Source organism: Melozone crissalis, unplaced genomic scaffold, assembly GCF_028551555.1.
Source record: "Melozone crissalis strain CALT ecotype California unplaced genomic scaffold, PUWL_Pcris_2 ptg000061l_1, whole genome shotgun sequence".
In the NCBI taxonomy this organism is placed as follows: Eukaryota; Metazoa; Chordata; class Aves; order Passeriformes; family Passerellidae; genus Melozone; species Melozone crissalis.
Window position 1 is genome coordinate 1,733,359 of NW_026535839.1, and position 22,379 is coordinate 1,755,737.

Sequence of the window (22,379 nt, forward strand, 5' to 3'; positions counted from 1 at the left end):
AGATGTTAGCTGATCCCCAAAACCGGAGCACCTGCTGGGCAGTGCCACCTGCCAGCCCAGGCTCTCCCCTCCTTGCTCCTGCACCCAGAGTCTGTGTCACACTCCTGGCTCCAGGGCAGGCTCCCCCAGAGCTGGGTTTCCCAGTAGTTTGTGACCCTGATCCACAAGGAACTCCCTTCCCCTCCCTCCTCCCCAGTCCCCTCCCGTCCCCTTCCCCTGGTTTATGGTGGTGGTGGTGCCATGGTGGTGGGGCTGGCAGAGCGGCTCTCCCACCACGCCTTCCCAGCACCCTCCCAGTGTCTCAGAGAAAGGGGGCTGGCAGCTCCTCATGATCCCCACTGTGTGTTCAGGGCTTGGCATGCTGACTTAAGTCTGCTTCTTTTCCCATTCCTGCAGAGAAAGGAAGAAACAAAAATAAAAAGGGATGAGGAGACATCGCTGGAAAAGCAACACTTCAAGGCATCCCTCCCTGCTGGGTGCTTAGGACCCCGCATCTTCCAAGCATTTTCCTCTCCCACCCAGCCCTGCACGGCCATGATTCCATGGTTAAACAAGGGGCAAAACCAGATTTCTCATGGAGCCAAGGAGGAGAGGGAGAGCTGAGCAGGACCTTGGCTTTCCGCAGCACGCTCCCTGTGTTGGCAGGGATGATGGAGGGGCTCCTCTTCCTCAGCTCTGCCGCACAGTTCACAGGGACCAAGTGCTCGGGGGGGCTCCCGTTTGGCTTGTTTGTAGTTTCCTGTGGAAAAGGGGGAGAAAAGAAAGCTCAGGAAAGAAAGGCAAAGCTCAGGAAAGCCAGGAAGCATAACCAACCAGATTAAAAAAAAAAAAAAGTGTGAATTGTAATAAGATAAAAGTTGAGGTGACCAAATTTAACTCACACACCTCTGTCCTCAAAGGCACAAAGCCACAGGGATGTCCCCTCTCCCCTGTGCCGTTCCCCACAATACCCCAACCACTGTTTCTTGCAGAAGTTGGAGTTCTGAGTAAGGAAAAAGGGATGCATACCCCGTTCTCAGCCTTGCTGGTCACGGCCAGCCCCAGGGCCGGCCCCCCTGCCAGCGACTGCTTCAGCTGCTCCTTCACTTCGGTCAGCCTGAGCTCCAGATCCACCCGTGACTGCTCCTTCTGCCGGCAGCGCTCCTCCAGCTCCGCCACCCGCTGCTCCAGCTCCTGCAGCCGCGGCCCTGCTTGCACAACCGCCCGGCTCAGCGCTGGGGAATGCACCCATCCTCGCACAGGGACACTAGATGGGGCTGCCAGAGCGCTGCAGCCAGCCCAGCTCCCGGCCACCGTGTCCCTGTGCTCGGTACCCGAGCTCCTGGCAGCTCCCATGGCCCAACCTACCCGTGCTGCCCTTCAAGGCTTCCCGCAGCTCCCTCTTCTCCTTCCGCAGCAGCATCAGCTCGCTGCGGATCGATGCCTTCTCCTTCTCCAGCTTCTCCTTCTCCGTCAGGAACCGCCTGGCGTCCTCCTCGGCCCGGTTCTTGCCGTACCTGTACTGGTTGGCACCTGCGGGCACGGGAGAGCCCATGAAGGGCCGCACTGATGGTACCCCCACATCCCTGTGGGGAACAGCCCCTTCCAGCTCCGGCCAGGAGCCCTGGGGAGGTTTGTGGCCCGGGGACTCACTGGACGCGTGTCTCTTCACTTTGACTTGCGGGTCCACCCGCCGCGACTTCTCGCTGCAGGACGAGGCGTGGCGCTTCACCTGAGCGGCCCCCGGCCGCCCTGGCTCCTCCTCCGCCTGCTGGGAGGAGAGAGAGAGGGCTGAGACACCTGCAGAACATCTCCCTGCTGACACACCTGCAGGGCATCTCCCAGCTCAGACACCTGCAGGGCATCTCCCAGCTCAGACATCTGCAGGGCCATCTCCCAGCTCAGACATCTGCAGGGCATCTCCCTGCTGAGACACCTGCAGGGCCATCTCCCAGCTCAGACATCTGCAGGGCATCTCCCAGCTCAGACATCTGCAGGGCATCTCCCTGCTGAGACACCTGCAGGGCCATCTCCCAGCTCAGACATCTGCAGGGCCATCCCAGCCCCCGGGCCACTGTGGTGGGAGAAGATGAGCCATAAAGTCGTGCTCACCTGAACCTTCTCATAGGGGACATCATCGTAGACCACCCGAGAGGAGTCTGCTCGCTGATCCTGGGAGGAGCTGGCCCACCTGCAGAAGGAGGGGTGGGGTCTTGCTTTCCAGAACCTCGTTGCCTGCCCCTCAGGGAACCCTTCCAGCTCAAAGGGATTCCTGCATCTCAGGACCCCACCCTAACACACCCTCCATCAGCACTGATGAAACCCTTTCAGTTTCCCATGCTGTCCTAGAGAACAACCTCTGGGGCACTGAGTGTCCCTGGGATCCCAGCCACCAACCACAGCCCAGCCTGTGCCCATTCTCCACAGGGCCAAGGATCACCATGCCCAGCCCAGCACCCAGCCCCTGGCACTGCAGGAGGCACACAGCCTTACAGGTAGGAGTGCCTCACGGCCGTCACGATGTTGGCAATGGTCTCCACATCCACGTAGTCATAGTGCAAGGCCTCTGGGGCTGTCTGGGAGCCTGTTTCCACCAAGAGGAGACCCAGCCAGCGGCCCAGGTCTTCAGAGCAGCTTGCCTGGAGGACAGAGGAAGAGTTGGGGTGCACACCCAGCTCCCAGCCCCTCATCCTTGCTGCCTGCTGTGCACAATCCCCCTCTGTGCACCAAATCCCCATGCGGCTCCTCCAGCTCACCCAAGAGGTGCCCTGAGCTTTCCAGGCGAGGGCAAAACAAGGCACTGTTTGCACGGGGTGCTGATCACCCCAAGGGCTGCTCCCCCAGCCTGGCAATGCTGCCCTCAGAGCCCCCTGCTCACCTCGAGCGCCGCGACCTCGTGGCCGTGCCGCAGGATGCGGAAGGCGAAGGGGTGCTTGGGGCCCAGGCCGGGCAGCACCTCGCAGCCCTGCAGCACGATGGCGTTGACGTGCGTGCGCAGGTCCCAGCGGTCCTTGTGGAAGTACAGCGTGTTCCCCTTGAGGCGGCACCAGCGCTCCTTCCAGCACTGGTTCACCAGCACGCTCAGGTAGCCTGGGGGTGCCAGGGCAGGGAAGGGCATCAGCGCCTGCCCGGCTGTGCCTCAGGCAGGCTTTGACAGGACACAGCTGACAGCATGGCTTCCTGCTCATCCAGCCCTTCTGGGCCTCAGTTTCCCCCCAGACAACCATCTGGGCCCAGGGGAGCTGCCAGCTCCGTACCACAAAGTCCCCTCAAGCCTGTTTTTGGGGACATGGGTGACTCCTTGCCCACTCATCACTGGAATTTGCAGAGCCAGGCCTGGGCAGCATTTCCCCCCCCCCGTGAGCTTGTCCCCACCCCAGAGCCCTGCAGTCATGCTGGGGGATGTCACTCTCCACTGATCCCACTCCATTCCCAGTCCCATCTCTGCCCCCAGCTCTGACCCCTGCAGCCATGCTGAGGATGTCACTCCCCACTGATCCCATCCACTCCCAGCCCCATCTCTGCCCCCAGCCCACACGAACCGCAGCAGGGGATGTCCTCCTCAGTGGAGGAGGTCTGTGTGTCCTCAGGGCATGGCTTCTTCTTGGAGAAGCTGATGATCCTGGTGATTTTCTTCCCCGCCGCCCGGCTCATTGAGCCCTTCAGGTCAGCCAGGCCGCTCTTTTTGCCTTTCCCTGCAAGGACAGGGTGGCTGTGTGACCCTGGTGCGTGTCCTGCCATCCCCCCTGGCTGCAGAGGATGCTGCCCAGATGGGGGCACACAGCTGGGTGGGCAGTGGGGACAGGGACTGTACCGTGCTCGCCGTGCTCCCTGCGGGTGGCTGGGGACCCGGTGTCACCCATGGCCACACTGTCTGAGTCCGAGGTGTGCTTCTCCTGGGACAGCCGCTGTGGGAGAGCAGAACCCATCAGCACCATCCCAGCCCTTCATCCCCCTGCACAGGGCTGGCATTTCCAGCTCCTGTTCCCCTTCCCAGCCCTGCAGAGCTGCTGTGAGAATGGGAAAGGCTCCTTGTGCAGCCCCAGGAATATGGGGTCCCCCAGCCCCATGTTCCACAGTTCTGTCCACAGCCCCTGGAGGGGGACCCCAGAAACCATCACCTTGTCCAGCTCCATCTTGCACGGCATCACTGGGGAGGTGGGGGCTTCCATCCCGCCTGCTGCTGGGCTGCTGGCTTCCTTTATCACCTGCACAGACAGCCCCAGCTGGCACCTCAAAGTGACCCGAGGGCCAGGGCTGCCCTCCTGGCTCAGCTCCTCCACTGCCAGAGCCAGGCTGAACCACGGGGACACGTCCTGGTCCCCACAGCTCAGGGCAGCACAACCACATTGCAACTGCTCACACCTTGGCCCCTTCAACACTTCAACCACTTCCGTGGATTTTGTCAGGGAGTTTGGAATCTCAGAAGGGACAGATTAGGTGCCAAGGCAGCATCACCCTGCCATTACAGGACACCTCATGACCCCTCTGTTTTAAGGTGTGGTGTGCCCTGGGTGTGTAAACCCCCCATTCTCCCACATTTGGGGTGACAGCTGTGTCAGAGCTGTGCTCAGAGGCTCCTTTCCCACCCGCCACCCCTTCCCCGCAGCCCCCACTTCCCGGCCCTGAACAAAGGCAGGAAAGGGCCCTGGGGAAGAGGAAGGGGAGAGCAAACATCCCCCAGCCGGGGCTATCAGCGCCGGAGCCGCCCAGCCCTGGGAAGCGGCCGATAAGGGACAGGAGCAAAGCCCCCTTCCCTTCCAGCAGGGCAAAGCCCCCTCCCCAGCCCGGGCAGGGAGGATGCCAAGGGGGCTCTGTGGATGCCCCTGGTACCTTGAGCCACTCCTCAGCCTGCTCCTTGCTCTGCACTGCCAGCACCAGCGCCTCGGCGCCCGGCAGCGAGAACCGCAGCTCGTGCTTCTTGCGCCGCCCGTCCTTGGGGACGTAAATGACGTTGCAGGTGGGCAGGGGCACCTCCACGTGTGGCTGCCGGTCCTTGGAGCTTTTGTAGCACTGAGGGAAGCGGAGAGAACTGCTCAGGGCTCAGCCAAGCCTGCCTGCCTGCCTGGCTGGCTGCTGTGCTGGGGGGTCCCATAGGTGACACAGGGTCTCAGGGTCCCTTGCTGGTGGCACAGATGGAGGTGGCTCATCTGAGGGTGCCCTCTCATTCTGTGATGTCCCAAAAACAGGGGAGCCCTCTGTTCCCTTGCAAGGTAAGCAAGGGCAGCTGCTGCTCGTGTGGAAGCCTTGGGGCAGGGGTTTGTTTGGATGCTGCTGTTTTTCCTTCAGCTTGGGCTCAGCCACCCTCCCGCCCTCCCAGGAGGAGTCTGTGCCCCCCAGGGCATGCTCACCAGCAGTTTGCCATCCCGGATGATGGTGAGCTGCTTGGCCCACTGCCCAAAGCGCTTCTTGCGCAAGAGGAAGGCGCAGATCCGGCAATCCTTCACCAGGTTCATGGAGGCCTCCTCCGAGGGCCACTGGTGTGTCAGCTGCTGGCCCTTGCCCTCCTCCTCCTCCTCGTCATAGGACTCGTAAGAGCTGCTCATGGCATCCGAGTCATTGTCTGCAAGGAAGCAGGGGAGTCACCCTAAAAGGTGCCACACGCCCTGCCAGGGTTCCCCGTGCCCAGCAGGCTCCAGACAGAGCTGGGTGCCAGGAAAGGTGGATTCCCTGGCATCCTCTGCAAACAGCAGCGCTGGGCAGCAGCCACCTCCACTTCCCCTGGAATCCCAGCAGGATGCTCGTGGGCCGAGTGCCAGCCCCAGGTGCCTCTATCCAGAGCCCTGGGCTGGTTTCTTTCTCTGCAAGGCTCACACTTTGAAACCCTGGCTCTCCAGCCTCAAGCCCAGCAGCCCCCAGCCCAGTGCTCAAGCCCCAAACCTTGCAAAGCTCTCCCCTCCCTGCTGAGGACACCCAGGTACCTACAGGAACTCTTCTGCTCCCCATTTATCCTGGTGACGGGGTAGCTGCTGTCTGCATCCTCGTAATAGCCGTCCTCGATGGAGTTGGGGGGGCTGGAGCTGTCTGCAGGGGAAGCACAGGGGCTGGTACACCCTGCTTTCCCTCATGGGGCACAGCCAAGCACACCCTCCCAGGGCATCCCATGGCTCTGATCCCTCCCATCTCCTCATTCCCAGTCTGCCTGGAGCAAACAACTCCTTGCAGTACCAAGTGGGACGGGAGGGAGTGGGACAGGAGCGCTGCCGGTGGGAGCAGCGACCATTCCTTCCCAGAAATATTTGTTTCTGAGAGATGCTGCTGAAAAGATCAAAGCAAGACCCTGATTTTGGTGCGTGGTGGGGGTGGCTGTGATGACACGTGGCAGATTTGTCCTTCCCTGGCATCTCCTGGGATGCAATCCCAGCTCAGTCCAGCTGGAATTCTCCCCTGGCAGGGTGGGCAGGCCCTGGAATGGATTTCCCAGAGAAGCTGTGGCTGCCCCTGGATCCCTGGAAGCGTCCAAGGCCAGGCTGGACAGGGCTTGGAGCAACCTGGGATGGTGGAAGGTGGCAGGGTTGGAACTGGACGATCTTTAAGGTCCCTTCCAACCCAAACCATTCCATAATCCTATGAGCCTGTGATCTCAGTGACAGCAATCATTTGGAATCCAGGCATCCAATGGATTGTATTTGCAGGGATGCCCTGACAAAGGCAGGAATGATGCATCTGATGAGCCACTGAGGGCTGCCTGGGGTGTCAGGCAGGTGAGGGATGCATGGGCAGCCCCTGGGGCTCCCCCCAGCCCGCTGCTGGCCCGGCTGGAGCAGGACTCACTGCGGGACGTGATGTACTCGGGGGCCTTGCCGGGGCCCAGGGGCAGAGCTTCCTCGTAGTAATCCTCAGGAGGGGGAGTGGTGGGCAGAGGAGGAGCAGCATCCACGGGAACCTAGGGCAGAACACCTCCAGCTTTAACCGAGGCAGCAGCAGGGCAGGAGCCCCAGCAGGGCACAGGAAGGGTCCCATTGTCACCTCCCCACAGGGACAGCCAGGCACTCACAGGTTTGGCTGTCTGGGTCTCTGCCAGCTCCAAGGCAGCAGTGTCATTGGTGTCCCCGTCCTCCTCCTGCATGTCCTGCAGGTCCCGCAGGTCACAGTCTGCATGGGGCAAACAGAGGGTGAGGGGAGCAGGAGAGCAGAGCTGGGCATCCCAGCTGTGCCCTGCAGGGATCTCCCCCCATGGCCCTGCCCTGGGGAGGTGCTGGGAGATGGGAATCACTGCTAAACACAGCATGGCAGTGCAAAACAAAACTCAATAAACTATATAGTGCAATGCAACAGGTTCGCTCACGGCCAGCCCCTACTCAGCTCAGGAACAAGCACCCAGAGTGATGATGCCCACTCTGGACACAAGGATGGAGCTGTCACCCTCCTTCCAAAGGACCCCAGGACCAGCACAACCCCCAGGGCACCCCTTCAGCTCAGCCACACGTACCAAACTCCTCAAAGAGGGACTCCACGAAGCTGGTGCCATTGCCCAGGGACGCCGTGTTGACGTACATGTAGTCCACATCCTTCCCTGGAATTGAGGGGGACACTCTGAGCCTGGGCAGGCACCGCCACCCTTTGTCCCCACAACCCCAGGGACACGGAGCAGGGATGGAGGAGCCCCCAGGGCTGCTGTGGCTCCTCAGGAGGGCAGGAACGGGGGCTCTGTGAAGGCCCAGGTGCTCAGGGCTGGAGGAAACCCCTGTGCTCAGCACAAACCGGGCAGGAAGGGCTCTGGAAGCAGCGTTTCCTCCCTCCTGCCCCCGGGGCACCGCTGACGCCAGCCCTGCTCGGGGCAGGGAGGGGCTCGCAAGGGAAAGCAAAGTGCCCTGAGGGGGCTGAGCAGGTGCTGGGCTCATCCCTGCCCTGCTGGGGACACCCGGTGCCTTTGGGCACAGAGAGGGACACAGACCTGCAGGCGGCTGCAGCTTCTGCACGATGGTGGACACAGCCAGCTTCTTCTCCTGCGTGGTGGCACTCAGGTACTCGTGGTCCAGCAGCTTGAGCAGAACGCTGAGCTCGGGCAGGAGCTGGTCCAGCACTGAGGGGAGCAGGAAAAATCCCATCAGCCAGGGGGTGTGGGGATGCTGGGGTTAAACAAGGCAAAATGGGCTGGAGCTCCAGCAAACTTGGAGCTCTGGATAGGGCAGAAAGAAAGAGCCGCAGTGCAGGATCCTGCTCTTGGCAGGCACCAAACACCCTCTGAGCACAGCTGGGGTGGCACACAGCTGGCTTTGGGTCTCCAGGGACAGAAACACAGGCCAAGGGTCACTGCAGAGGCAGCTCAGACGTGCTGACTGATGGGGATGGCACCAAGGAGGGGACAGTGTGTGCCCCAGAGCGTGGGGACACCCTGGCTGGGCTGCAGCTGTCCCCACACTGCTCCTGGGCGCAGCAGGGCAGCAGCAAGGGCTGGCACAGGGGATGTCCCAGAGGAAAGGAAGGATTCTGAGGCACTGATGGGATCTTCCTTCCTCATGTAAGGAACGTGGAGCCAAAAGCAGCACAACAAAAGCAGCACAATAAAAGCAGCTGGTGTTTAAAGGTGAAGCGCAGCCCAGCAGGAGCAGTGCCAGCCAAGATGAGCCCCTGGGCACACAGACAGCGTGCCAGCCCAAACTGCCACCATCCCAGGACACAGGGCAGGATGTGGCTCACGGGGCTCTTCCTGCCTCCCTGCACTGCACAGAGCTCCTGCTTCCTCCTCCTCCCTGCCCAGTGCCAAGCTGAGCCCCAGAACAGCATCGGGCAGCGCCCATCTCCCACGGGCAGCCAAGCCAGCACAGGCAGCCCCAGCAGCAGGAGAAGCCTCAGCACTGCTCCAGCAGAACAGCCAAGCACCCCTCAGACCCTGGGGAAGGAGAAGGCAAGCACAGGAATGGATTCCTGCTCCTGGAGCTGCAATGACACCCCAGAGCCAACACACAGCACAGGGCCTGGCCATGCTCAGCTCGCTGGCCCTGCCAGCACACACCTGCCATGGTGGGCACTGCTGAGCCTCGTGGGTGGGGTGAGCACCAGCCCCAAGGTCTCTCTGCCTCACAGGGAGGGAGGGAAGAGAGGGAAATGCTCCCTGGGATGTGTCAGAGTGCACAGGCAGGACAGGATCAGGCTCCTGCTGCTGCTGATCTCCAGCAAGGTGAGACATCCTCCCTGCAGGGCTGGGCAGGGCAGGGGACTGCAAGGAAGCAGCTGGGAACAAAAGCCAGATTTCCCCTGTGCAGCCAGCAGCTGCAAACATCTGGGGAGTCACCTGGGGGCTGTAAGGAGTCATCTAGCTCCCACAAGGGGGACAGGGACTGTGCAGGCTCACCAAACCCCACCCCATGGCGTCACCAGCATCCCCACTCTCCCAGAACAGCCCAAACCCCAGGCCATGGGGTCACCAGCATTCTCTCACTTCCAGGTCACCCCAAAACCCCACCCCATGGTGTCAGGAGCATCCTCCACACTCAGGACACCCCAAACCCCAGGCCATGGTGTCACCACCATCCCCATCCCCTGCCATGTGCAGGACACGTCCCACCACAGGCACCAGCTCGGTGCCAGGGCCCAAAGGACGGCCTGGTTTCCATGAGCACTGCCCCAGCAGGCAGGGAGGGGCACAGGGACCCCCCTGGGTGCCCGATGTGCCAGGGCTGCTGGCAGGGCTGGGCACACTCAGCACGGACACGCAGCTCTGAAGGCGCCTTTGTTCCCCCAGCTGAGCTGTCCCCTCCGTCTCCCTTGTTAAACATCCTCCAAAATACAACGGGGGAGGGAGGGAGGGCAGTGAAAGGGGCCTGTGATCCCAGGAGGGCGCGCTGAGCACAGCCTGGGGCAGCACAGCGAGGCAAGGACTCATTTCCTATGCTCGTTAGGCTGCCAGGCTGAAGGAAATTAATGGGGGGGCTGCAGGAAGTGAGGGGAGATTGCTGCAGGGGGGCAGCAGGGGATGGGGGACACCCAAGGGCACCTGGCAGGCAGGGACCAGCACAGACACCTCTGCAAGAGCTGGTGGGAATGAGCACAGAGCCCCAGGGCCGGCCCAGGGGACAGGGACACATCCCCTGGTGCCACCATGGGGGCTCTGAGCCCGGGCACAGGGACAGCAGGACAGCAAAGGGCTCTGGGGAGGAGGGCTGGGCTGTCACAGCGACCACAGGTGACACACAGACCCTGCGTCCCCTGCTCTGGACACCTCCAGATGGTGCTGGCAAACGGCTCCCACCTGCTGCTTTCTGCATCCAAAACCTGTGGGATCACCATGCAGGCTTGGAACAGCCAGCCCAGGACAGGCAGGGACACCAGCAACGCCCTCCTCTCCACGGCTGAGGCACAGTGGGAGATGTCCCTGAGCTCCCTGGGCCTGGGAAGGCCAGGACCCTGGGCAGCAGATGGCTTCAGCATTAACCAACAGGCCTGGAGGGGCTGGGGACCCAGGGTGGCCCAGGGGACAGCAGCAGGACATGGTGCCATGCAGGACATGGGGACAGCGCTGCCACATCCTGCCCTGGCAGCAGCACCAGGCATGGAGCTGCAGCCCCCCTGTCCCCCACACCAGCCCAGCTCTATTTTTAGAGCCCACAAGTGCTCAGGGGGCCTTTTCCCAGCACACAGATAAGGGCTGGACATGGGCTGCAGCTGCGCAGCCTCGCTGGCTCTGCCCCAGCACAGCAGCACAAACCCCATCCTGCTCCAGCAGCCCGCAGAGAGGAGGAGGAGGAGGAGGAGGAGGAGGAAGAGTCTCTGGCCAAGCCAAGGCAGGAGTTTCCTGGTGTAGAGAGACCCAGCTCTTGCAAGGGAAGAGATAAGACGAGCCCATGGAGGTCTCACCCCAAGAAAAGCTCAGCCTGGAGCTTGAGAGAGCCCCGGGGAGGGGAGAGGCTGAATCACAGCCCTGAAACGTGGTGGGAGCTGCTCAGGGACCCCCATCCTGTGTCACCTGTCCCCTGGGGAGGGGAGAGGCTGAATCACAGCCCTGAAATGCAATGGGAGCTGCTCAGGGACCCCCATCCTGTGTCACAGCCCTGAAATGCAGTGGGAACTGTTCAGGGACCCCCATCCTGTGTCACAGCTCTGAAATGCAATGGCAGCTGTTCAGGGACCCCCATCCTGTGTCACAGCCCTGAAATGCAGTGGGAGCTGCTCAGGGACCCCCATCCTGTGTCACAGCTCCCCTGCCTCCGGCCATGCTTCCTCCCACGCCAGGTGATGCCTGGGGCCGGGGGAAATCGGATGCTGGGAGTAACAGCCATTGTTTGTAGCTAAAATAAAACCCAGGCACAAATAAATCCTTCCTGTGGGCAGGGCAGGGCCCTTGGCTGCTGTGCCTGCCAGCTCAGGGCTCCTCACTGCTGCCAGCCCAGCAAAAACCAACCTGGAGAGCGCCTGGGGTGCCCCAAACAGGAGGGGACAGCACCAGGGACACCCCAGCACCAGGGACACCCCTGCAGGGAGGTGCCTGTGGGACAGACAGCCCCAGGGTTCTCTCTGCAGCACACCAACCCTGCTCACCTGGGCACAGGTGGGTGCGGAGGCACCTGCAGCAGCCCTGCAGTGCTGGGATGTGTCCCCAAGCCTGGCTGGGTGCCCCAGGATGGCACCACCAGAGGGGTGAGATGCTGGCAGCCCCCTCCAGCTCTCTGAGGAAGCTCACGGCCACCTTGCTGAGCTCCCAGGGCAGCTCCTGCTCCCATCCCCATCCCAAGGAGGTTTCTTCCCACCAGGGATGAGGAAGCGCCTCTTGGTGCTCCCAGAATTGTTCCTTTGTGCAGGGGACAGCAGGACAGAGCTGCCTGCACCCAAGGGGCAGGAGAGGGGCAGCACTGGGCCCTGGAGGGGCAGGAGCCAGTCAGGCTCTGCTGCCATCACCCAGCACCTGCTGGTGTGGGGCAAACTGGGATGGGCTGGGAGGGCCAGGAACAGCAGCCTGGAAAACACATCATCATCCTCCTCCTCCTCTTCCTCCTCCTGTCCTGCTCCAGGCCTCGGGGGTTTCAGGAAGAGCCAACCATCAATGCTCACCCTTGAGCCCTGGCAGCATCCCCCGAGAGTGGAAGATTTGCTGAGGGGGTGCACATGAATCATCTCCTCCCTGCAAACAAGGGCCCCTTGAGTGGGGAGGACGGGGCAGCTCTGCCTCTGCATCCAGCAATTCCAGCAGCACTGAGCACCCAGGGCTGGCTCCTGGCACCCACCCAGCTGCCCCTCACTGGGGTGAATCCAGGCTCTCACTCCCACTCTGGGGGCTGCAGCAGCTCCGGGTGCTGGGGAGCGCGAGGCAAGCTCAGAGCTCCAATCTCAGCCCTTCCAGCACGCAGGCAGAGCAGCCATGCACGGCCCTGGGGCCCTCACCATGGCCTGGCAGTAATTAATATCCTCATTTGATAGCCTTGGAAAATCAGTGCTGGGAGGTGAATGTGGAACCTGACTGCCTGAGGGGGCACAAGGACCCCAGCTCTGCCCCCAGAGCAGCAGCTCTGAAATAAAGAAACTGCTTTAGTTTGCAGCTAAAGGCTATTCCTCATTTCTACTATTTACTTACACACATACTGAAAAACAGACAATCAAAAAGCCATCTTTCTTTCTGAAACTCTGGAACAGAGTGTCATAGATAGATACCAGCTAAAGGCTAACGAAATATGAAAAGTTCCTTTAATCATATCACTATGAAACTATTTATAATGGGAAGCATTTTTCTTGGTTTTTTGTTTGCAAAAAATTGCCATGGTAAGAGTTATATTCTTTCAACAAGAGGATTTCTCTCATTTTTCACTTATTGGTCTCTCCCATCTGTCTGAATTATCTTTCTGAATCTCCAGTGAGTAATTTTCTGCCAACTCAATGAATAACATTGTCTTGCCACTAGATAAGTAAAGAGTTAAAGGCTGAGCTAGATCCCTACAACGAGCCACTAAAATAACACAAGAGCTTGGAGGGCTCCTCCATCCTGGGAGAGGGGCAGACGAGCCAGCGGAAGGGTTAAAAGCACAAAGGGTGATGGGTGAGCCACCAGAAGGGCTGGAAAGCACTAAAGGGTGCCCAGGCTGAGGCAACAGGAGGGTTAAAAGCCACAAAGGGTGCCTGGCTGTGCCTGCTGTCCCTCCTCCATCAGTGCCCCACGTGCTGCAGACATCCCAGCCCTGGCAGCAGCTCTGGGGATCCTCTCCCAGCCCGGCTCCAGTGGCACCAGTTCACTCCAGCAGTGGCACAGAGGCTCCCAGGCCTGTCCCAACCCTCTGCCAGCTCAGGCTCCTCTAACCAGGATAAAAACCCCGCACAGAGCCTTATCTCCTGGCCTTATCACCAGCCCAGCCCAGAGCTGCTCCCCCAGCCCAGCTCTCTGCACAGAGGGGCTCTGAGCCCTCAGCACTCCCAAAAACAGGGAAGAGCCCCAACTCCACCCTGCACAGGGAGCTGGACACAAGCAGGACCCCAAAACCCCCCCTGTGAGCACAGCCCTGCCCGCAGGACACAGCTCCTCACACCCTCCTCCCGTCCTGGAGGAGGAAACGGGAGCCCTGAATAGAGGGAAGTGCAATTCCAGCTGATGGACACCGGCATTGGAGGGCAGAGATTATCACCGGCATTGGGGGGCAGAGATTATCACCGGCATTGGGGGGCAGAGATTATCACCTGCATTGGGGGGCAGAGATTATCACCGGCATTGGAAGGCAGAGATTATCACCGGCATTGGGGGGCAGAGATTATCACCTGCATTGGGGGGCAGAGATTATCACCGGCATTGGGGGGCAGAGATTATCACCTGCATTGGGGGGCAGAGATTATCACCGGCATTGGGGGGCAGAGATTATCACCTGCATTGGAGGGCAGAGATTATCACCGGCATTGGGGGGCAGAGATTATCACCAGCATTGGGGGGCAGAGATTATCACCTGCATTGGGGGGCAGAGATTATCACCGGCATTGGGGGGCAGAGATTATCACCGGCATTGGAGGGCAGAGATTATCACCGGCATTGGGGGGCAGAGATTATCACCGGCATTGGGGGGCAGAGATTATCACCGGCATTGGAAGGCAGAGATTATCACCAGCATTGGGGGGCAGAGATTATCACCGGCATTGGGGGGCAGAGATTATCACCGGCATTGGGGGGCAGAGATTATCACCGGCATTGGGGGGCAGAGATTATCACCTGCACTGGTGTCCGGGCAGCTCGCACACTGCAGGAACCATCACTCACTCCGGGGGGCACAGAAACCTCTTCCTTGAGTAATTACATTAAATGGGAACGAGGATTGAATGGTGTGACCGTGTTCACAGGGGTTTTCACATGAGGGAAGAGACGAGGATGTTGACTTTATATTTCAGAAGGCTTGATTTATTATTTTATGATATATATATATATAACATTAAAGCTATACTAAAAGAATAGAAGAAAAAGTTCTCATCAGAAAGCTAGCTAAGCTAAGACTAGAAAAGAATGAATAATAAAGCTCTGTGGCTTGGACAGTGAGAGAGCCAGCTCTGCCGTGATTGGCCATTAATTCCAAATATCTACATGAGACTAATCACGGATCTACCTGTTGCATTCCACAGCAGCAGATAATCGATGTTTACATTTTGTTTCTGAGGCCTCTCAGCTTCTCAGAAAGAAAAAAATCTTAAGGAAAGATTTTTAACGAAAAGATGTCTGCGACAGAATGGGAACAAGGATTAATTGGGATCCCACCCCGGCCCAAGGAGCGGTGCTGGGCTCACCCCAGGCTGGTTTGGGGTTCTCCTGGTGGTACCACACCCTGATCACGGCTGTGGGTGGGAGATCCCCCCTCAGCCCCTCACCCTGGCACCCCAGTGTGGGCAGTGCCCCCCAGCCCAGCCACGGGGAACCAGAGGGACAGAGGCTCCCTGCAGTGACACCACCCCTGGGACACCCCTTGTCCCCCCTCCCAGCAGCTCCTGAGTGCTGCAGGTAATGATTAACAGCTGATTAAATCAGCAGCAAGCACCTCCCTGCGAGCCAGGCTGCCAATGACCCCCAGGGCTGGGGCAGGACCCCTTCTGCAAGGCTGTGCCCCCTTTCTCTGCCTCCTGGAGGAGGTTTGGCTGTTTGCTTTAGCTCACCCAAAGCAAACCCCATCCCCCTGGCCCGGAGCAGGGGGTGGTTCCTGGGTCACCCCTCTCTCAGAGAGATGCTGAGCAAATAAAACCACCCAGGTGAGAGATGGGAGTGACCCTGCTGTGTCCCCAGAGAGGCACAGGGAGCCTCCACACTGCTCCTAACCCCAGCCACGAGGGGTTTCCAGCCCCAGCTCAACACAATCAGCTCTGGAAAACCACAAATTCTAAACCTGGAGCAGGTTTAGTACTCCTAGACTACATTTTAGAACTTGGTGCCAGGCCTAGACTACATTTCAGGACCTGGTGCCAGGCCCAGACTATATTTCAGTGCCCAGTGCCAGCCCCAGACTACATTTCAGTGCTCGGTGCCAGGCTCAGCAGGCTCATGGCAGGATGCTCCAGCCTGGGAGCTGGGCTCAGAGGCTGCTGGCTGGAGAACACATGTAAATAATGAATGAAAAGGAGAGGTTTGAGATGCCCTTTAAAGGAATAGTCAGGCAGGGGCGAGACCTGCTGAGTAATGTATAAAAAACAAGCTTCAGGCAGAGGAGAGATGTTAGGATTACTCGGGACCCAGAGTAAACTGTGCTCCCTCCAACCAAAATTTTGGTGTTGGCCTTTTCCAAACAAACTGCAGCAACAGGTTGGCCTGGGCTCCTCTCCAGAGCTGGGAGAGGCCCTGGGATGGTGCCCCAGCCCTGTGCCCACCCTCTGTGGTGGGCAGAGCAGGGGGAAGCCTCCCTGGGTCACACCTTCCTGCCTGTGGGGACCTGGGGCTGTCACCTCCCTGCAGCCCCTGGTGTCCTCCAAACCTCAGCCTCCAGGAGAGCTGGAACTCCAGCTAAATGTAGGAATTCCAGCAAAATGTAGGAATTCCAGCAAAATGCAGGGATTCCAGTGGGAAACCCCAATTCCCACCAGTCCACACCATGACCCAGGGCAGGATCCAGCCCCCACATCCCCAAAGTCTCCTCTGGTGGGGTGAAAGCTCTCTGCACCCCAAGAGCCACTTCCCCATGTCCTGTGCATCCCCATTCCCCAAAGCCAAGGTCCAAAATGCTTTGGATGCAATTCCCAACCTGCAGGGGTGAGATATGGGGAGGCCACCAGAGCTGGCGCATCTTCTTGGGAGGAAAAGTCACTTGGGGGAGCTTGTGACAGGATCCCAACCCTCACCTCATAGCAGGGCATGGCCAGGGATTTGCAGGATCAGCGTTCCCAAATCCCACTGCACTTCCCCAAACACCTTCAGCAGCAGGATGGGGATCCTTCTTTACAGAGCTGGGGGAGGAGAACCCACAGATGCCAGTGGGGGAATATCCTGGCAGATAACCCACAGATGGCAGTGGGGGAATATCCTGGCAGATAACCCACAGATGCCAGTGGGGGAATATCCTGGCAGATAACCCACAGATGGCAGTGGGGGAATATCCTGGCAGATAACCCACAGATGGCAGTGGGGGAATAACCTGGCAGATAACCCACAGATGGCAGAGGGGAATATCCTGGCAGATAACCCACAGATGCCAATGGAGTAATATCCTGGCAGATAACCCACAGATGCCAATAGGGGAATATCCTGGCAGATAACCCACAGATGCCAATGGAGGAATATCCTGGCAGATAATCCACAGATGCCAATGGAGGAATATCGTGGCAGATAATCCACAGATGCCAATGGAGGAATATCCTGGCAGATAACCCACAGATGGCAGTGGGGGAATATCCTGGCAGATAACCCACAGATGGCAGTGGTGGAATAACCTGGCAGATAACCCACAGATGGCAGAGGGGAATATCCTGGCAGGTAACCCACAGATGCCAATAGGGGAATATCCTGGCAGATAACCCACAGATGCCAATGGAGGAATATCCTGGCAGATAACCCACAGATGTGGGGGAATATCCTGGGGCTGGGGCAGGGAGATGTGCCCAGCCCCAGCCCTGGCATCCCTGCCCTGACCCCAGCAATGCCCAGGAGTTCAGAGCTGTGCTGGACACAGTTCCCCTCCCTGCTGGGGGGGGTTGGGACCCTCTTAGGGCCACCCCAGCCCTGTTCCCAAGTCCCCAGGCCGGGGCACAGCAGAGGGTCCCCGTGTGCGGGGCTGGCCCAGCAGGATGAGCGTTATTTTCTCAGCCCTTCCCTTTCCTTCCCTTGCATCAGGTGCAGCGGCAAGGCCACCATGGAGAGCATTTCCTACCCGGTTAACCCCTGCAGGGCCGGGCTGCAAGGCCAGGAGAACCGGGATGTCCCAGTGACAGTGTGAGCGACTGCTCTGGTGGCTCCAGCAGTGCTGGGACTGCTTCACCTGCTTCTCACTCCAGGACACCAAAACCTGCTCTCAAACTTAAATTCTATTCCTTGTTCTGTCCTTCACAACCTCGGTTTCCCAAAATTTTGGACCACATAAAATGAGCAGCTGCTCCTCCATCAAAAACTTGGGTGGGTTTAATGCTCAAAAAGAAAAAAAACCCACCCAGAGAAAGCCAAAGCCATTCTTCAAAGTGCTCCTTACACATCAACCCTGCTAATTGGCAGCAATCAGAGCATACCAGCGTCTCCCCCAGCTCCCTCTTATCACTTCCAGGATCAAATGCACACGGAAACCACTTCAAAAAAAAGAAAAAAAATATTTTGAGCATGGAAACCCCTTGCAGCAAAGCTGTTTTTGTTCCAAACCGTTACGAGATGTCAGTGTTTCCCCTGGCCTGCCAAAGAGCCGCCTTTGATGCCATGGCAGGCTTTATCAGGAGCAGGAGAGGAAGGAGCTGCAGCGGGGGGAGGCTCTCAGAGGTTATTTTATCCTTCCCCACGGTTATTTTATCCTTCCCCACGGTAGATTGCCAGCACAGAATGCCCCAGGGAGCTGAGCTCCCTGAATGCCGCTGCTTTCAGCGCCTCGGGGTGGTGACAGGCACTGCTGCCTGCCAGGGTGCCCTCCCTGCTCTGTCACCTCCTGGGTGCCCTGGCTGGCGTGCCAGCCCCTTGTTTGTGCACTGAAAGGTTTCCAGCCCCATTGTCTTGTCGCTGGACAGTGGCATTTAATCGGTATTTTACAGGACACAGAGTTGTGTCATTAATTTTAAGGTTCCTTACACCCAGGAGGAGATGTGTTCCTCAGGAGGAGTGTGAGCTGTGCCAGACTAGATAATAGGAAGGGTTAAGGGGTTAGACACGAGTCTGGGAAGCCAGAAACCACTTCAAGCCCCCACTCTGCTCCACTGTTATCTCCTGTCCCCAGCAAGTGATTTGGGCACTGAACAGCAGGCAGAGCTTGGGTCGAGCCGTGTGCTGTGCTCTAAAACGGCTTCCCACTGCTTGGGATGAGACAGCTCCTTCCAAACCTCAAACAAAGCTTTCCTGGGCAGGAGAGGAACCTCCCGCAGGCCCGAGGGAGCTCTGCTGCACGGCAAAGGGCACGGCGGCCTCGCAGCTCAGCACGTTTGCACAGGAAAAGAGCATTTCCAGGTCAAGAGTGGGAAACAGGCAGGTTTTCCAGGCAGGGCAGGCACACAGGACGGTCCCCAGGGCTCCAGGCTGGGGGACACTATCCCACAGTGTCCTTCCCCTCTCCAGAGCTGCCAGGGGGCTCCACATGGATCCAGCCTTTCCCTGCTATGGCCAGCGCTGCACACAGCAGGAGATTGGAAAATCCAGAGGGACAAACAACCCCAGAGCTTCATCAGCACCAGCATCCCACCTCTTATCCTGTTTCAGCCACCTCAGGCCGTTCCCCACCTCCCCCGGGCCAGGAACAGGCGGTGGCGGATTTCCATGGAAGGAATGGCTGCAATGCAAGCAGAGCCGACAGCTGCCCCGGGCTGTGCTGCTCAGCACCCTGAGCCCTCCTGGCAGGCAGGATTCCTGCTGGAATATCCGGGCAGGAACGATCCCGGCTCCCTCCCACCCTCCTGCAGCCTCCCCATTCCTGTGGGCGAGCTGGAGCCAAGTTTATCCCCGACACATCTCCCCGGCTCTGCTGGATTTAGAGCCCTGATAAGTTTGGGGCAGGACCTGAATTGTGGTGGCTCAAAAGGTCAGGGAAGAGGCACTAATGAGGGAGGAGAAGCCACGTGTGAGCACAGGCGTGTCTGAGCAAGGGATCGCCTCCCAAATCACACTTTGGGTGCTGGGATCTCCATCAGGACATCCTGAAACAGCTCTGCCAACAGCACCGATCCCCCCAGTCAGCCTCTGGTGCAGAGCTGGGCCACGCTCTGGAACTGGCAGGTGATAAAATCAGGATACAGCAGGGCCTAAGCAGAGCTCCAGGTGAAGGAAGGAGCTGCCAGAGACTGGGAATAAGCACAGACCCCCCGTTTCACTGGGGAAGGGAACCTTCCCTCCACAGTCACAGCCCCCAGAGGGCTCCAGCAGCTCCGGCTGACAGCAGGAGGGGCTGGGGGGGTTTCCATTAGCGAGGAGCCATCCAGGTGCCAACAGCAATTCATCACAAGCACTCAAAACAAAGCAGGCAGGCACCAACGAGGGGGATAAAACGGCTCTTCCCTGGCAGGGTCAACCTGTAGAGAGGCCAAACCATGCCCAGACACGGCTCCCTCAGCTGGGCATCCCCTCCTTCCCTGCCATGAGGTGCTAGGTTGGATTTTTGGGGTGCAAACAGGAATTTAGTTTACAAATTTCCCATCAGCTCACACAGTGAGAATGGGGAAGCCGAGATCCCCTGCCCACCCTGTCCCCAGCAGTGATGTCCTGTGGAGGACAGCTCTGGCATCGAGTGACACTGGACATCACTCCCGTTCCTGCCACAGCTCCCTCCTTCCTTCAGAACAGGCAAAGCCACCCTGGGCACAGCCACAGGGCACGGCTGTCCCTGTCCCCTCTGTCCCCTCCCGGCTGTCCCTGTCCCCTCCCGGGCTGCAGCCGCTGACACCGTGCCTGTGCTCGCAGCGGTCCCAAACCCCGCGGAGCGGTTCCCAGTGCGGAAACGCCGCCCCATCCTTCTCCATGGGCAAGGGGAGCTCTGCCCCGCGGGTGTGTTTGCTGCCCCGGGGCTGCAGACACAGCGCCCTGAGCTGCCCTGGCACCCCAGCGTGCCCCTGCAGCCAGAGACGGCCCTGCCGCTCTCTCATCGCTTCTGGCCCGTGTTTCTGCAGCACCTCCGAGGGCAGGGCAAGGGCCAGCACGCCGTGCTCCATCCATCGTGTCACCACCTGCTCCTCCTGTGCAGCCCCAGCAAGGAGCGATCCCGCTGCAAACCTCCCCGTGCTCCCTGCAGGGACCCAGCACAGAGCCGGCCCCAAGCCCCGGCAGGTTCACACAGATCCCAGATCAAAGCCCCGGAGCTCGGCGGTGCCACGGGCTGCGGGCAGGAGCCCCACACGTGTGGGCAGGAGCTGCTCCCACCCAGCAGGGCGGGTTCGAGCCCTCCGCGGCTCTGGGAGACTCCCGGACAGGGAAACCTCTGAACCCCATCGGGGAGCGTCACCTCCCTCTCCACCACCACAATTTCCCCTAACTAACAAGCACTTACACCCGGCAGGCTGCTGGTGGTTTACCCGTCCCACCAGCGAAGACAAACTGGTTCCAGTCGGTGCCCGGCCGGCCCTGCTCGAGCAGGGACCCACAATGGATGCGCCCGCTCGGCTGGGACGGGATGCGCGACCCGCGACTGCTGCGCCTGGCACGGGCATCGCCGGTGCCCTCCATGGGATAGGATGGGATGGGATGGGATAGGATACGCGTTCCTCCCGTCCCTCCCGTCCCGTCCGTGTGTCCGTCCCTTACCGCTGAGCCGGTCCATGGCGCGGAGCCGCGGCCGCCCCGGGAGCTGCGGGCGGGCGAGTGCAGCGGCAGCGGCCGCGGCGGGGCCGGCTCTGCCTGGGGGCGGCCAATCCCTGCAGCCGCCCCTCCCTCCTTCCCTCCCGCCCTCGCTCGGAGCCCGGCAGCGCCCAGCCCCGGCACGGCACGGCACGGCACGGCAGCGGGGACGGCCCTGGGCTGGGGTCCCTGCCCGCCTGCATCCCCATGGGCACCCAGAGATGGGTGAGGGTCGTGAGTGGGCCACCTCCACCTGCCCGGTTTAGGGGGAAAATCCCGAATTCCCACAGCCCGTAGCACGAACAGCTCGCCCTGAGCCCTCGCTGCTCGTTTCCCCCTCCCCAAAATCCCCTCCGTGGCTGCTCCTCCTGTCCCTGGCCATGGCACTGTCATTGTCCCTGCCCAGCACGGCCCTGCAGGGACACCTGGGCTTGGACAGCCTGTGTGACAGTGTCCCAGGCGTGGCAGCAAGCACAGAGGCTGCTGGCACTGCCATTGTCCCCCTTGGGCAGCCCGTGGGATGTGTGACAGTGTCCCAGGCGTGGCAGCAAGGACAGAGGGTGCTGGCACTGCCATTGTCCCCCTTGGGCAGCCCGTGGGATGTGTGACAGTGTCCCCGGTGTGGCAGCAAGCACAGAGGCTGCTGGCATTGCCAGGACAGTCCAGGCTGCAGCTGAGCCCTGTGGGGACAGCAGGGTGGGAAAGAAATGTGATGAGCTCCCCATGTACCCAATTATTATCACCTGGGAAAGCAATAATTGAAATATCAGCTGTGAATTAGCAACCAGCCTGGAGAAATTCCCATTTTTGGGGCAATTTCAGCCCAGGAAACTCAGCCCCTCTCATCTCCCCAGGCCCAGCTGGGAACCAGCTCCTGCATGGATGCTGTTTGATGCTCTCTCCATTCTGGATTGAGCTCCAGGGTTCTTCCACAACTCGGGATCTCCTTTGGGGCAGGAATCTCAGCCCAGGGCTGCCAACGCTGCCAGGCTGCTTTGGGAATTGCAGAGCAGCCAGGGACAGCTCCAGGGACAGCTGGTGACACCTGGGGTGTCCCTGCTCCCCCCGGGGCAATGGCACACCAGCAGGGACCCTTGGAGTGTCTGCTGCCCCAGAACGGAGCTGGAGATGCTGCCCCGGCTCAAAACAACCAAGCTGTGCCTCAGTTTCCCCACCTTTGCCATGCGGGTCCTTGTGGAGGAGAGTTACTGTCCATAAAATGCTTTGGAAATGAGAAGATGCTGCTGTTGTGTTATTACTGTCATTAATAACATCCCCCAGGCTCCCTCACTGCAACTGCTGCTGGAGAGGGAGGATTCCTACAGCCACAAACAGTCGAGTTTGATTTACAGAGCCCTGTTTTGTATGAGTGAAATAATTACAAACCAGCCTGGCTCATTTACTGCTGCCCTGGAGCAGTGAGCAGCTCCCAGGGCAGCGTTGGCATCCTCACCTCAATGCCCAGCCCTGTCCTGGCTGGCACAAAGCTCCAGGGCTGGAGCTGCTGCTGGGGAAAACCCTGCCCTGAGTGAGCCCCTGGCAAAGGGAAACTCCTGAGGGGATTTTGGGC

At 59.8% G+C, this 22,379-nt stretch overlaps 1 protein-coding gene across 1 annotated transcript; it reads right to left on the reverse strand.

Moving 5' to 3' along the window:
• Positions 1-243: 243 nt before the first annotated feature.
• AFAP1L1 (actin filament associated protein 1 like 1) lies at positions 244-20,818 on the reverse strand. Its single transcript, XM_054287995.1, has 19 exons — positions 20,777-20,818; positions 7,877-8,005; positions 7,412-7,495; positions 6,977-7,074; positions 6,754-6,865; positions 5,905-6,003; positions 5,331-5,542; positions 4,813-4,992; positions 4,101-4,187; positions 3,794-3,887; positions 3,522-3,674; positions 2,858-3,069; positions 2,473-2,618; positions 2,092-2,170; positions 1,633-1,747; positions 1,348-1,512; positions 1,009-1,187; positions 611-739; positions 244-390 (listed from the first exon to the last, which is right to left on the reverse strand). Exons 1-19 carry the CDS (start codon positions 20,790-20,792, stop codon positions 367-369), a joined length of 2,313 nt encoding a protein of 770 aa, XP_054143970.1. The 5' UTR covers positions 20,793-20,818; the 3' UTR covers positions 244-366.
• Between the last annotated feature and the right edge of the window lie 1,561 nt (positions 20,819-22,379).